The 15097-nt window shown below is 39.9% G+C and overlaps 1 protein-coding gene across 3 annotated transcripts in view; it reads right to left on the bottom strand.

Annotated features, from left to right (window-relative positions):
• MTAP (methylthioadenosine phosphorylase) overlaps positions 1–15097 on the bottom strand; it is a 33568-nt gene that overhangs the window by 5133 nt on the left and 13338 nt on the right. For all 3 annotated transcript variants that reach the window (XM_069776894.1, XM_069776895.1, XM_009915432.2), the window contains exons 4-7: positions 12595–12762; positions 5523–5625; positions 1898–2137; positions 1245–1367 (exon numbers count right to left, since the gene is read on the bottom strand). In XM_069776894.1, coding sequence (XP_069632995.1) covers positions 1245–1367; positions 1898–2137; positions 5523–5625; positions 12595–12762 — 634 coding nt within the window. The remainder of the gene's footprint in view (positions 1–1244; positions 1368–1897; positions 2138–5522; positions 5626–12594; positions 12763–15097) is intronic.

Below are 15097 nucleotides of genomic sequence, written 5' to 3'. Positions count from 1 at the left end.
TGAACCTGACCTGGTCAAGTATGCTTAAAAGTGTCTGAGGTGAATTTTGCTTAATATGTCTTTCCTTTAGGACACTGACTAAACTAGAGATGAGAGTCACTGACAAGAGAACCATACTGGAAACAAAACTGAAAATTTTATCCCAATCAGAAGACATGGAAGATTTTTACAGCATATACAGTTCTGTTGATAGTTGAATTTCAAGGACACACTTTCAGAGATATGAAGACATGACTTATTATCTGTGTTCATCTTTCTTACCCATTCAAATTTCAGTCAACACAGTGAAAAGAGAAAGAACCTAAGACAGGAGAGAGTTATCAGAGACTGGACTCTCTCAAAAGTTTCCTCCTTTTCAGACTGCTGCTGCTTCCACTAACAGAGATCCTTGTGGCCCACTTCTGTCTGCTCTTTGCCTTTCATATTCCAATTCTCCTTCCCTGTCTCCCATACCATCTCAATATAATCCTCAGTTGCTCTCATGCTTCACGCTTTTGTACTCTTGGAAGTGGCTACTTGTCACAAAAAGCTTGTCAAGAAGCTCGACAGACACCCAAACTATTTTAACGTTGTTCTTTCCTTCTATGTTATAGCCACATATGAACCTCAAGCATACCTGTGAAATAGAGTTGATATAAAACATGTAAGTAAACTCTTGCCTAAGAAAAAGTCTGCCTGAAAATTCCTTCACCAATATATTTTGAAATGTTTTTCTTTTTAATTTTTTTTTTTCATGCCCTATGGATCTGAAACCTGTGGAAGACCACAGTTCTAATAATTTCAGTCTGGTTATTACCTGTATCTTGTAACAGACTCCTCTCCTTTTATATATTAAAGAAAGCATAATGTTTCTGGTTTGGTTCAGTCTTCTCCGCTTGGGTCTCTGTTGTTCTAAGATCTAAGCTAAAGCTGAGTGGAGGTACAGGTTTTTCATTTGGATACTCACATAATTTTGTACCTTACCTGTGCTATGAAGGGTAACACTTCATCAACCATACACAGATGTCCTTATTTTTTTTTTACCTTTTGTAACATTTCTTTTGAAACGGAAGCTAGATCTTTGCAATAAAGCTTGTGAGAGTCTTAATGAATTTGTTTGCCCATCTTGAAAGGATTTGGTTTGTTGAAGCATCTACTCTAAGAACTTATGATTTCAGCAGAAACATCTTGGAACATATACCTGTATTATGTGTACATATGCATACACTGTCCCCAGTACTCATCAGCCTCATGTGTGTACTTACTTTCAGGGTGTGCAGGGTGTCGGTCCATTCCATGGAACCTATCTGAGGTATAGCAGTAAGGAGTATGCTAGTAGCCTTATTTGCATTCCCTTTCAGTGTCTTCAAAACTTTATCCACTGACACCTAGAAACACAATAAAACTGAGTGCTGCCTCTCAATTTTGATGGCACACATTTTCAATACCCAAATAAATCATTAAGGTGAAGCCTTAAAATGCCACAATCTTTTCAGCCATTAAAAACTTCTTTCCTCTGTGGCTTTATGTCTGATTGTATTTTACACAAATAGGAGAACTAAAGCAGATACATCATTTTGCAGAGAGCTGCAAAAGAAAAAAACACTAGACCAATTATGGGAGGACAAGCTCATACACAGAGCTCATGAGCTTCATACAGACTCCATGATTCAGACAAGAGGAGATAAAAGGTTTGCTAGTAGTGAAGCAAGTTTATGAAAATGAATGAGGTAGCAACAATTACTTTCTTTCTTCTTACTTTACGTTCTTACTTTCACAATTGTTCATCCAGAATAACTCAGTGATACTGATCTAAGTAAGAACAGATTTAGTTCAGTATGTGATCTCTTATCAAAACCTACAGGTTCTCATCCAGATCCCTCAGGACAAGACCCAGAGGAAAAAAAGCTTCACTCACTGCTTCTTCATGTTCCTTCCAGCAGTCGTAATCTGTTGCCATGGCAATACTAGCATAACTCATTCCAGCTTCTTTCGCAAGAATCACTTCAGGCACTGTGGTCATGTTGATAACATCAGCTCCCCAGCTGCGAAACATCAAGCTTTCCGCTCGAGAACTGAAACGTGGGCCTTCGATTGTGATCATTGTCCCCTTGGAATGACACTGGAGCCCAAGCTTCTTGGCAGTCTCAATAAGAACCTGCAAAAGAGGCCAATATCGGGAAAAGGAAACAATTCCCCTGGTGCACTGCTTTTGCATTCCATCAAAAAACTTATATACAAAAGAAATTAGCTTTATACAAAGCAGTCAAGCTTTTCAGGGCTACAGCTGTCCAAAACCAAGGATCAGTTTCAGTTTCCTCATCCAGCAAGAGAAATTAATAGTCCTACTAACAGGAATGATATCTGAGTTTGTTAGTATCAGTTGGATTATTGTTTTCAGTGCAGATCAAGAAGATTGGAAAACAGAAGATTTTTGCATGATATTTAGGCTGTGCTTACCTTGAGAATAGAATGGTGAAAACGCTCCATTGAGCGCTACATTAGCACATGGTGGAGTTGAGCTGGTGAGAACAGTAATAGGAAATTTACTTTTTGAAAGTAAAACTTTACAAGCACGTACTTCAAAGAGTACCCTGGGAATCTGTAGAGAAATTATTACTACATTTTCCCATGTCAGTGACTGAGCTGTGCACTTTACATATACCATGTACTTCACATTAGTCTTTACAGTTCCAACTAGGACCTTGTATATGGCAGCATCATCATGACTTTCTCTCTTGGTAAATGGCCTGGGTAACACCAGTCGATACAGTAGGAATAAGAGTGTACCAGCATGTGTAAATGGGACTAGGACACCCATAACTGTCCTGAGTAGGAAGGGGAAAGTAACTATGATGACACCTGTTTAAAATGACCATCAACAGAAAAGAAACGCTTGAAAATAAGTATAAAAGCACCATGAAAATTTGTGACAGGACAGGAGAGACCTTCACAACACAGCAGCGGTGAAAACCTAGTCTGACACCACTAGAAGCTGACTTGTCAGCATCATGACCTTCACACAGGCCAGGCGGAGCAAAACGCTGTGCAAAGCCTGCACTCCAGCTGGTTGGTCAACCTGTCATACACGGGTGCTACAAGCAGCAATACCTCGAGTGTACTGTGTGACCTTGTGAGGTGTCTCCTCGCTGGAACGTGTATCAGTGGATTGTGTGGAGGAGTAAAAGCACACATAAAGCCCAAGTACCCACATCTCCCACTGCAGATGCATGTGAACAGGTAAACCTGCACTCCCGAAGAGGGTGGGTATGCATGTAACCCACATGTGCTGGGGAAGGGTATTTGTGCATGCAACTGCGTGAATATGCGCATAGGGGTAAAGCAGAGCTTCTGGGGATTAGCCACAGAATGACACTTAGAAATTTGTAGGTGTTTATTAACATGCTGTAAGTTAATCTAATATTAATTACACCTAATATTGTGGTTTATTGCTGATATTAATTCTGAATATATGATTCACTGATAGCCAGTTAATTAGACATTGCTAATATATCAATAGATAAGTTCAGTTGTGATTTGACTTAAACCACAGTTGAACAGTATTTCCCCGAAACTTTTTACAAAGTTCCAACTTCACTCCCTATAAGATATTGCAGTGAGGCCCAGTTTTGGAAAACAGTAATAACAAAGGCACCCTACATTATTAAAAAAATTGCAGTTGGAGAAAAGATAAACTCCTTTCAGATTCTCATTTAACTTACAGTGCATAAGCCAAGTAAACCAGAGTATTTTCTTGTATTTGCACAAATACAATTTAATATAAAGTTTTCAGATGTTCTAATGCAAAATTCCTTAAATAGTCTATTACATTAATAGTTTTGGGTTTATTATTATTGCATTTATCTACGAAATTCCCCTGAATTAGGATAAACTGGGCTGAAATGATCCAAACAATTTTCAGGGATAGTTCCAGGAAAAAGTTTAAGTCACTTTTATCTGGTATTTTCAAATTAAGTGAAAGTATCCCTTTTCAGCCTCACTAAGACCTCAAAACCACATGTTCTTTAAAACATCTGTTAGGCTGATTAGAACCCATAGGCTAATGAGATAATGATCACATGTGAGACTGGGAAGTACCTAAATGTTTTTTTCTCTGTTTGAAAAGGAGCATTTCTCTGTTGGCTTTTAGAAAAATGTAATACCCAAAGAACACTGTCTCTAGCTACTTAACAATCAAATGAAAACTAGCCTTGGTGTATGTTTCCTGCAAGCTCAGGAAATGGCTTATGCACATCTGCTTACCTTTTTTAAAAAAGAAGAAAGAGACACAGTGTGAAGTACTGCCAATCACTTCAGTAATAACACTGTTTTTAAACCATTTCAGAAAGTGTACAGTTAGCTCTCAATAAACGCCTTGAATCTGTTGTGACATGACATCGTGCTCAAAGTCAGTAGGCAACTATATGCTAACTAATCTTCAGTAAAAGCATGTGATAGGCTCTTGTTGCATGAAAAATGCAAAGTGTTTTGCCTAATTTGCTGCTCAAATTATGAAGGGCAAAAGCATGCACATGTATAATATGTAGTAGTTTGTTTCCTCATGAGATTTAAAATGTCTTTACTTCATTGCTCAGTAGTACAAATATTTGTACATGCTCTGGGTACAGATTGGGCCACCTGCTTCACAATTCAGCTTTGTCCTGCTCAGTGCAGTAACTGCGTCTCTTAGATGGATATGACTGATTCTGTAAGCATTCCTGTGCCCCTGGAGAATGTACCTCCTTGCAGCTTCTCATCAGAGCATTCCACAACAGCACAAAGTACGCAATTCAATCTTCACCTTCTCTTTTCCTCAGGTCTAAGAATACACTAAGTTGGCATATTTAATCACAGATACACTCCCCCCCAGAAGCTTATAAAGGTGCTGAAAAATAGAGCAGTGTTTCACACTGCTTAGTCTAACTGTTTTGAAGCCTGAAAATCTTGAAGTGACAAAACTAAGAGTAACAGTTAAGAATAAAAGCCTACTGTAATTTGGCTTGTTTCTACATTTAATATCCTTTAAACTAAGTCTTGACTCTTCACCACCACCCACTGCTACAATGCATGAAAGCACAAATGCAATATTGTAATTTCTGTGAATGTTAAAGTACTATTTATTCAATTTTTGTATTAAGTATGTAAAGTGTCTCTACCATAGGTGCAGTTTTATTCAGAACAAAAAGGAACTAATTCCTAATTCTATCTTCCTGCTTTATCCACTTTGTTCCTCTCTTGGCTTGTTACCCGATAAATAAAGATCTTTTGTCCTGTTATTAAGACCCCAGGGAAATCTAGGTTGCCAACTGACATCTTCCGCATATCTCCCTTAGGAAGACAGCTCCTATAGACACAAGATCTTTTACTTTCCATGCCTTCCAAATGTTATATTTTTCCTTAATACCATCATATATATCTGAGAAATGGGAATAAAGACGTGCAGATTACCTCTGTATACTAAGAATGCATAATTAGAGTACTATATCATGAGTAAGTGCCGTAAAAAAAACCCATTTCTAAATACTATTATAAAATTCACTAACCTCTCTGGTTTTGGTGCAGAACGGCTCTGCCATTGGAATATGACATACTCCTGGAAGAGAGGAATGTTGCCCATCGTATAAAGTACAATGTCTTTTAGTTGTCCTAGAAAAGTAGAAAACATGCTTAGGGAGAAGAGTGGGAAGGAAACAGAAGAGAAAGCAAGAAATTTACACAATTCAGAAAACATAGCATACCTGCGAGGGAACAAAAGTATCAGTATGATATTAATGACCACCTGTAATCCTGTTTTGCCTCTGTACAAACCTTTCAGAATTGAGCTCAAGAGTATAAAAATAAAACTGTTACTCCAGTACTGCATTGTCAATTAATTAGAGAAAATCTATTGTTAACAAAACACTGAAGTGCTTATTTGCTCCTAAATGACACAAACAGCTACATTATGCTGCGATTCTACCCAAAAGAAATCAGCTAAATTTAATAGTCAGGCAAGTAATCTCTGAAAAAAGGAGCACAATAAGCTTTCAGGAAGGGAAGGAATCAAGTCTGAATTACCACAAAGCTTGTCAAAATAGAGCTTGTTCATATCATTGCATTCCTACATTGAAAGGATGGGAATTTATAGGAACAGCTTCCTGAACAAAAGAGGTATGAATTCAAAACCCAGAGAAAAACCCTGGAACAGGGTGCCTTCATATTCTCGGAAAGATTACACACATGCATTGGCAGCTTGCAAGTAGAAAAATCCTTTTTCTCCCTTCTTTCAATTGAGGAACTGTTTGCTTGCATGAAAATGGTCAAACATGCTGCAGAAATTACCATCCAGCATGCCATTTTGACAACTGGAACTGTTACCCACTATCACTTTACCTTCAAATGCACTGCCTCAAGCTGATTCAGCCAACTGGATGGCGAAAACCTTCTGGAACAAAATTCGTTGAGACATTCTCTTCTTCGCCCCAGCGTGTCACATATTGTACTTTATAGGAGAAAAGTAAGCCAACAGCCAAATTCAATTCACAGTTAAAATACAAAATTTCTGCTGGTAATACTGCTCACAACAGTTCCTCACCTAAGTCACCAGCAAATATTTAAAAGAAGGTTTTAAATACAAGTTACATGTTAGAGTAGATTTAAAAAAACCCCCCAAAACAATAGGGTAGCCTTAAAGGTGAGGTTATAAAATAGGAAGAGAGATCAGCAGATTAAAAACATATGCAAAATGGGATACAGCTGTTAAAATCGGTTGAAACGCTAATTTTAATTTTTCCTTTATGGGATACTGAAGAGCTGCAAATAGAATGTATCCGATTTTACACACTTTTTTTCAGTGTCTGCGAATGAATTGTTTAGAATTGGAGGAAATGGGAAAAGTCATCATCCATTTCCTGCATTATAATATTTCAGATGTTTTTAGTCTGGCCCTTTCACTCAGAAAAGCCCTGAGGAAAGATCACGTATGTATAAATATTAATCTCTGACTTTCAGATACCCTGTGTTCTTTGGAGAGAATGGCCGCATCACTACATGGTATAATAAAGAAATCCCACTATGTTTAGCACCATACATACAAACTGCATGGGAATAAGTAACAACAGTAAGATCTATGACTGCTCTGAGCAACAGACCACATGTATTTGTACTCGGAGTGCAACAACTTCTCTTCTGCATGGAAAGCTGCAACTTTGCAAAGGCCACAGCTATTCGATATGGGGCCAGCTGATGTGTCTGTAAGTTCCTAGGCTTAGGGCAAGAATAAAGGCAGATTTGAACCAATCTTTGATTCTTGCTACCTGTGAATTGATGGCTGTCACAGAGGAATGCCTTTTAGCCTCTCCTCATTTCTGTAGCCCTGTTACTCCGGTCAGGAGTTGGCCATCCTGATCTGTCCCACGCACCTGTCTGCAAGGTACAGGGCAGCAGCACATAATTTTCACCACTGCAATACCGCTCCTCTGCATCCCTTGCAAAGAGAACAAAGGTTACAAAATCACAGATGCTTTTCTTGCCTTACTCTCACAGAGACCAAGAGCCAGAGAGCAAAGGACAGTATCTGCCTAAGGCTCCTCTTTTCACAGGAGTTTCAAGACCTTCCCCACGTACCCCACGTGACTCCTTATGGAATCAGCAGGAAACAAGATATAAGGAACTCAACAGGCACTCTTCAAAGACAATCTGTTCCTTAGATCTCACAGTTTTTAATGTAGAGAAGTCCGTATGCCCTCCATCAGAAGGAGGGCCTGCTTAACAACAGAGCACGACTGAATGTTACACAACTGCCTGGTTGTTGACATTAAAACAGGAAGCAGTCACCAAGTGCCTGCCTAGAAACTAGCCACACTATTCATAGTAGAAGCGCACAATCCAGACGGCTCAAGGATAGCATAAAGGGAAAGTACAGAGATGCCCCCAGTGGGTGAGATCAGAAGCAGCACTTGAAAGCACTGGACTGATAACTACAAGGAAGCAGCTAAGAGCTGGGGCTGCACAGCTCCTGCTGGCCATCTGACCTTTGTAGGGCTCTACGGAGAACCCCCAGTGTACCCAACCTGTGCCAAACAGTGGGCAGTGGTACAGGAGAAAAGGGAATTCTCTCCCTGGGAAAGGGGGATGTATGTTTTTGTGCATAACTGCTTGTGTATCAAGCTCAAGGAGACAGTGGTACTCACAGCGCAAGCAAACCCTTGCACTGTTGCATAGTTTTACCATGCCTGCCTTGCCCTTACTGCTTTTTCAGATTCAGAGCTGAGTGTACTGCAGTTTTGAAGGTGTGCTAAGAGTTTGTATTCCCCACCTTGCAGCAATAGCCACACTTTTAATCAGACAGTAAAGTGGCTTTTGCTCCTTCATTTTGATTTTATCACAGTAACACAAGATTTTCTGGCAATGCTGACTATGGCTGATGCTAGGAAGCAAAATCCAACTCAAGTAAGTGAACAAACCATTCATTTCCATCTGTGACAAACAGTACTCTACCACTTGCATCATCATCTTCCCCTTTCTTCCAGTAGCGTTGAATTATCAACAGGTTATTAGTAATTAAAGAACAAAATGAAAATTCACACTGGCATCTGCTGTATAAAAACCAGCCCCAGCAAGCTCTGCCTCCTTGGGAACAATGAAAGAAAATTCTCCCATGAAAAATGTTACAGAGTAGTGGTGTATGTCACACAAAGAATTCAAACAATAAAGTTGGCAGCTGTTATAGGATTTCTTTTACGAAGTTATTTTCTGCATCTTCCTGACTGAGCTGAGTCATCCAAGTAAGTAGTTACCTTCTTACTCTTCTTTTCTTAGCAAACATCAGCAGCAAACCAAACAGAAAGTATTAAAAAGCCCCTAATCAGTCTGATCTAGCCAGTTGACTAACAGCACTGTAATAAACTAACAGGAGCCAAAGACATAAAAAAAAAATTCTTCCAGATTTTTTTTAGGCACTTGTTTCAAAGAAGAGAACAACTGTTGTAGCCCATAATAGTACCTGTGGTTACTTTTGTATTTCGAAGTAGGGAGAACACCATGTAAATATTTTGGTACTTACTTAACAAAATGTATCTTTTATTGCTTAAAGATACAAACTAATAGATAAGCCTGAAGAAAGCAGAGACTATATACCAAACCACTCACTAGTAGTGCTAATGATCTGCAGAACTAAGCTCTCAAAAGTTTGGAACTGCTACATAGTTCTTACTACACCTATTCAGTGTTCCTCACTGTAAGTCAAACCTATGCTCTAAACTAGGTAGAAGTCCTACACAACTTCATATATTGAGATTCTGTCATTAATGCCACAGTGTACATGCCCAAGGGGAGCAAATTACAATTTGTGCCTACAGCTTTCTGCTAATTTCTAGGTCTTCTCCCATTCCCATTCACTATTCCTTCTTCTTGCTTCACACCCAGAAGGAGAGTAATGATATGCTCCCTACTGAGAAGTAGAGCCCAGATACCAAAAGGTACCTGGACACCTGGAAGGCACTGATTTTAACGGCAGCTTGAGCAAATCCTTCCCACCTAGACCCAAGCCTCTTTGCTATGTAGTACCTGGTATGGGTTAATAACTATATAGAAGCCAGGGTACCTTTCAAGAAAAATACCCGACTGTTTTTGCAGCTTTAACCAGTACCTTTTTTCCAAGACTGTTGATGTAGTTTGCTTGCAGGACCCTAATCTTTCAGTAGAAGGTATTTCAGAAAAATTGCATCTTTTCAGACTTTGGTGGACAAATAATCGTTTTGTCCCACGAAATTACCTTCCCATCAGCAGTGCTGCTTTCATAATGATTTATGACATATAATACAATCACTCTTACAGATGATACACCCATCTGAAAGGCAAAAATGCAGACCCTACATCCAAAGAACCAGCAGTCTAACACCCACTGGCAAAGATCACCGGGGAAAAAGACTTCTCACAGAAATCAATTGTCAAAGGAAACAGACTATTATGACTTGTCAGTTTTCTGAATTAAAGGGCAAGCTAGTAATGATTTTTAAATTCATATTACATATTGTTTTCCACACTGAGACATATGCTCTTCTAAGAAGCTTCTTGGTTTCCTAAAGCCATGAAACAAGTCCCCACAAGGTCCCACTCTTCTACATCGAAATGAAAACTTACTTGCCCAAATGAAACACTGCTCATATATGGGCTATGTCATTACTACTGGTGACCGCCTGAATAAAGTCTAAATGAAAACGCAGTTCACAGAATCACTGAATGGTTGAGGTTAGAAGGGACCTCTGCAGGTCACCTGGTCCAACCCCCTGCTCAGGCAGGGCCACCTAGAACTGGTTGCCCAGGACCATGCCCAGGCAGCTTTTGAATATCTCCAAGCAGGGAGACTCCACCACCTGCTTGGGCAACCTGTGCCAGTGCTCTGTCACTCTCACAGTGAAAAAGTGTTTCCTGATGTTCAGAGGAAACCTCCTGTGTTTCAGTTTGTGCCCATTGCCTCTCGTCCTGTCACTGGGCACCACTGGAAAGAGCCTGCCTCCACCTTCTTTGCACCCTCCCTTCAGGTTCCCCATTGATGAGATCCTCCTTGAGTCTTCTCTTCTCCAGGCTGAACAGTCTCAGCTTTCTCAACTTTTCCTCATAGGAAAGATGCTCCAGTCTCTTCAGCACCTTCGTGGTCCTTTGCTGAACTCTCTCCAGTATGTCCATGTCCCTCTTGCACTGGGGAGCCCAGCACTGCACACAGTATTCCAGGTGTGGCTTCACCAGTGCTGAGTAGAGGAGAAGAAGGTTCACCTCCCTTGGCCTGCTGGCAACACCCCTACTAATACAGCCCAAGATACTTTGCCTTCTTTGCTGCAATGTAAATGAACCCTGTCCTTTCACTCATCTTCTCATCAGATAAATATACTGATTTGTTGTATAACACTCCCCTATTTTTTTTCCTTCTTGAAAGGGACATGTCCTTAAAACCCAAACTTAACCAAGCTGATTATTTCCTTTCCAGCTCAGAAGTTTTGATGCAGACTGGCAAATGCTGGGAAATGTAAAGCTGCGGGAAGAGATTAGGTAGCTTCAGAATTAATTTTTAATTTTGATAGTGACATTTTGGATGACGGATGGTCTCCGATTTCATATCTGGGTTCATTTCCTGGCTCTGTTAATGTCTTTCTGCCTGACCTCTGCAAAAGTTAGTTTCTCCATACTTCCACCCCTCATCCGTAGCAGATAATAATTGCAATCATTCCAACTGTTTCTTGTTTAAAACTGCAGACTCTCTGGGCCAGAGGCTACTTCCTACTATGCATGCAATTCACAGCTTAGCACGATTAGGCTCCCCTTACCTACTTAGGAGTCTGCTAGATGATAATGCTGTCAAAATAACTGGTGCTTTACTCACAATCATCCAAACCGTGTACGGAAGTATGTTTAGTATCTTTCCTATACAAATCAATATTGATACTAAAATTACTCCTTTCAAAGTACTACTGGCAGAATAAGGATGATTATGATTTAATCTGTATAAACAAAGTGATCAGCCTAAATACTTTTAGACTTGAAAAAAAGAAAAAAAAAAAAAAAAAAAGACCACTGTCAGCAATACAGCTGCTCTCCACCCATAAATCAACTCTAGTATAACAGGAAGCAGTTTATATGGGGATTGCTCCTGCAGGGTGCTTAGTCATTTAGATACACTCTGCTTAAAATGTACTCTCTTAAAAGAGCATTTCAGCTACACACACACAAAAATGTCAGTAAGTCAAAACTTGAATAGCACTGCACTGCAGAGAACAAACCTAGGTATACATGTTCAGTTGGCAAAGAAATATTGCCAGCAGCCCCACAAAGCACAAAGAAGTTGCACAAACCATTCCAAACACTTAAAATTGGGTGGAATACTCAAATAGGACTTCCAGATATAGTACACCCCTAAGTACTAATAATAAATTTACCTCTTAAAATGTGCAACTATTTTTTAAATATTTGGTGTGCTTGGCAATCTTTAAACATAGCTTCCCTCCTCCCCTCCCCCGTTTGCTTGAATTTTTCTAAACATCAGATAATCAAGGAGGGGACGACTGACTGGAGTACAGAGACTTTGGAAAAAATTTACTTCCTTATGATTCTTAGCAAATAGAAAATGTTAGCATCTATCCTCATTTTAAAACAACCTCCTTTCTTTTCCTGCTGTGTTGCATTTGATCTGTCTTCTGTAGAGCCTCATTATTACTGCATAAATTTTCCTACCTGGCTCCTACGATGCCTTCTTGCACGCCCCCATCTCATTTCAGATTCTTCTTAAAACTTGTAACAGCCTGTGCTTTTATCCATGTTCCTCTCCCACATCTGAGAGGAGGATATATCTTCTCTTCAGAAGACTCTTCCCAAGGAGCTATACTTTAGTTCATTTGAGGTCATTCTTCAAAGCCTGGTATTTCATCTACGCCTGTTAGCCCTGAATTTCTTGTAATTTCATTCCTGTTTCCTATCACGTCTTCTTGTATGAATCTCACTTTTTGCCATAAGAACTGAGGCTATCACCTCATTCCACAAAAACTTAATTTAACATTAACATGTTATTATATGGTTTAACCCCACTTGTCCCCTTTTTTCTCCTCCAAAACTAAGAACACAGTTAAAACCAATGTTACTCACCTGTCAATGAACTGGTCAATTATGACAAGATCACCAGGTTGTATTTCCTCTCGTAATGAGCCACAGGCAGTAGTCACTAATACATGTGAACAATTTTCTTCTTTTAATGCCCAGATATTGGCACGGTAATTGACGTTCGATGGCATAATTGTATGATGCCTTCCATGTCTGCAAAGATACATGTTGCAAGAGAGTAAAATAAATCAGATTGAAATTGTCTTCCTTCTCCAAGATAAAGAAAATTCCAGAAAATGTAATTTCTCTAACAGCATTGGAAGTGGAACTGATCATTTCAGCTACTTCCAATGTAGCTTTCCTAACTGTATTAAGGTTCTCTCAAGATTTGATTTAAGAAGTAGTGGTGCAGTTTTCTTTTTAAATGCAAAATTTTTAAGTTCAAGACTGTAATGAAAAGAATCTTGAAAACACAATCCAAATAGACATTAGCAGCTTCAAGAGTACAAAAAGCATTTTTCTCTGAATTTTCCAAGTCAGTTCCATAGATTCTGAAAACCCAGGTATAACAAATTAAATATTTCATACACTACAACAGGTTTCTAAGATTTACATACACCTCCACAAAATTCTGCTCAGAAGTGCTGTTTGTATTCTCCCACTCAAGAAAAGAGTGGAACATCAGAGGAAATTCAAAACAGAAAGAACACACTGTTTTTATCTGTCACCTTCCCAAAGAAAACAGTAGAATCATCGCATTTTTCTCTTTGGTCTTAAAATGATCTGACAGCTTTCATAAATTAGAAGAACGACTTCACACTGTTGCAGTATATTTTCTCACCAAGACAGGAAATACGTAGTCTTATAAGCACAAGCTTTTGTGTTATCTCTGTCATTGCTCAGAGGTACATCACTCACATAATGATTGAACACATTTGAAAATTATTTTCAACCATGTAAGAGGAAAGGAGGAACTTAATTTCCCAATTGATTACTTCACAGAGACCAAAAGGTCTTAAGAACTTTATCAGCTGGGAACTGGGAGTTACACACACAATGACCAAGCACTGTCAAGCAGGATTCCCATGTTTTCTGATAAGATTTATTGTTAAATGTTGCAGTTGTTGTCATAACCTTCTTCTAGAATATACATGCCTTTTTCTTTAAATCTGGCATTCACAAGCAACTCTGTTATTTTTCCTGAAACACAAAATGAAGTTGCAGGTACCTTAGGCCCAAAAGTAAACTCACAATGGTCATATGCGAATGGTCATAAATCCCAGTGAGGATGTAAACCACAGCTGAGTTGTTCAGCCATCTGTAGCCCAAGGCCTACTTTGATACAGCATCTTGGCTTAGCATTTCATTTGAGAAAATGAGAAAAATGTTGTCCAGGTATAATAGAATACATGAGCAAAGTCCATGCAAGATAAGAAAAGTAAAACCACAGACAGAAGGGTAGTTGCAGAGATGGTAACAGTCAGCAGCTTAACAGAAAAACTGGCGTGAAAAGAATCAGGGCCTGGAGTGCATCACTGGGTGGTAATTGCCCTGGCCAGCGTCACCCTGGGCCTCCACCCAAACACCCGGTGTCTGTGAGCCCAGGTGCTCCTGCCTCCGAGCTCAGGCCCTAGCCTTCTCTCCTGGCCTCAGCTATGTCACAGCGTGCCCGTCCCCAGCCCTGTCTCCTGGACGGCTTTCAGACCTTGCTGTAGATTGTCTACAGGCCTGTTTTCTGGACGACCTTTGGACACATGCTGCAGCCTTGTCTCCAACTCTGCCTCTGGCCCCATCTCCTACTGCTCCTGCCTGGACTCCCTGGGTGGATCCTGGACTTGGATTCATTGCCTCGACTTATCTGGGACTGCTGATGGACCCTGTCACCAGCACCTGGCTCTGCCCATGCTGTCCAGATGCTAAGAACTGTGTTAGTGTTCTTATATTTAACCTAGTAGCACACTGGTCTTAGATATCCACGGTTACATTAGTGTGAAATTTCCATGCACTCATCTGCAGATCCTGCTTCCAGAGTCTCTTCTGAGTATGGTAAGAGATGTCTGAATAAAAATGACCCAGGGAGGGAGAGCTACAGGGAATGCAGCCTCGTAAACAATAAAGGTAACAGCTAGAAGACTTAATAATCACAAGGAATAATTTGGAAGAGTCTGTAGTGGTACCAGAGTTAACCTGGAAACAGGCAATTTCCCAGTTTCACAAAGGAAATTTGCAAACACAGGGAGCAGTCGGATTACTGAGGTTATCAGGCACCACCAACCTACCACCAGAGCAGGCAGCCTTGCAGGTTGCCATTCTTACTAGGGCAGCACCCCCCACTGGATTTCTCTTTCCTAACCTAGATGGTATTTTTAATACTCTCAGTACTTGCAGCACCAAATTTGTTCAGGAAAAAACCCAGACTTCTGCTGGACTTTGCTAGCAACCCCAGAGCAAGATGAAGTCAGAGTAGAAATTCAGTTCACCTAATGTAAAAAGAAAAAACTTTTGAGAAACCTTTAAGACACATAATATAAAACCCCTTAAAATGCTC

This window comes from Haliaeetus albicilla, chromosome Z (genome assembly GCF_947461875.1).
Source record: "Haliaeetus albicilla chromosome Z, bHalAlb1.1, whole genome shotgun sequence".
In the NCBI taxonomy this organism is placed as follows: domain Eukaryota; kingdom Metazoa; phylum Chordata; class Aves; order Accipitriformes; family Accipitridae; genus Haliaeetus; species Haliaeetus albicilla.
This window is presented reverse-complemented; position numbering and strand designations above follow the sequence as displayed.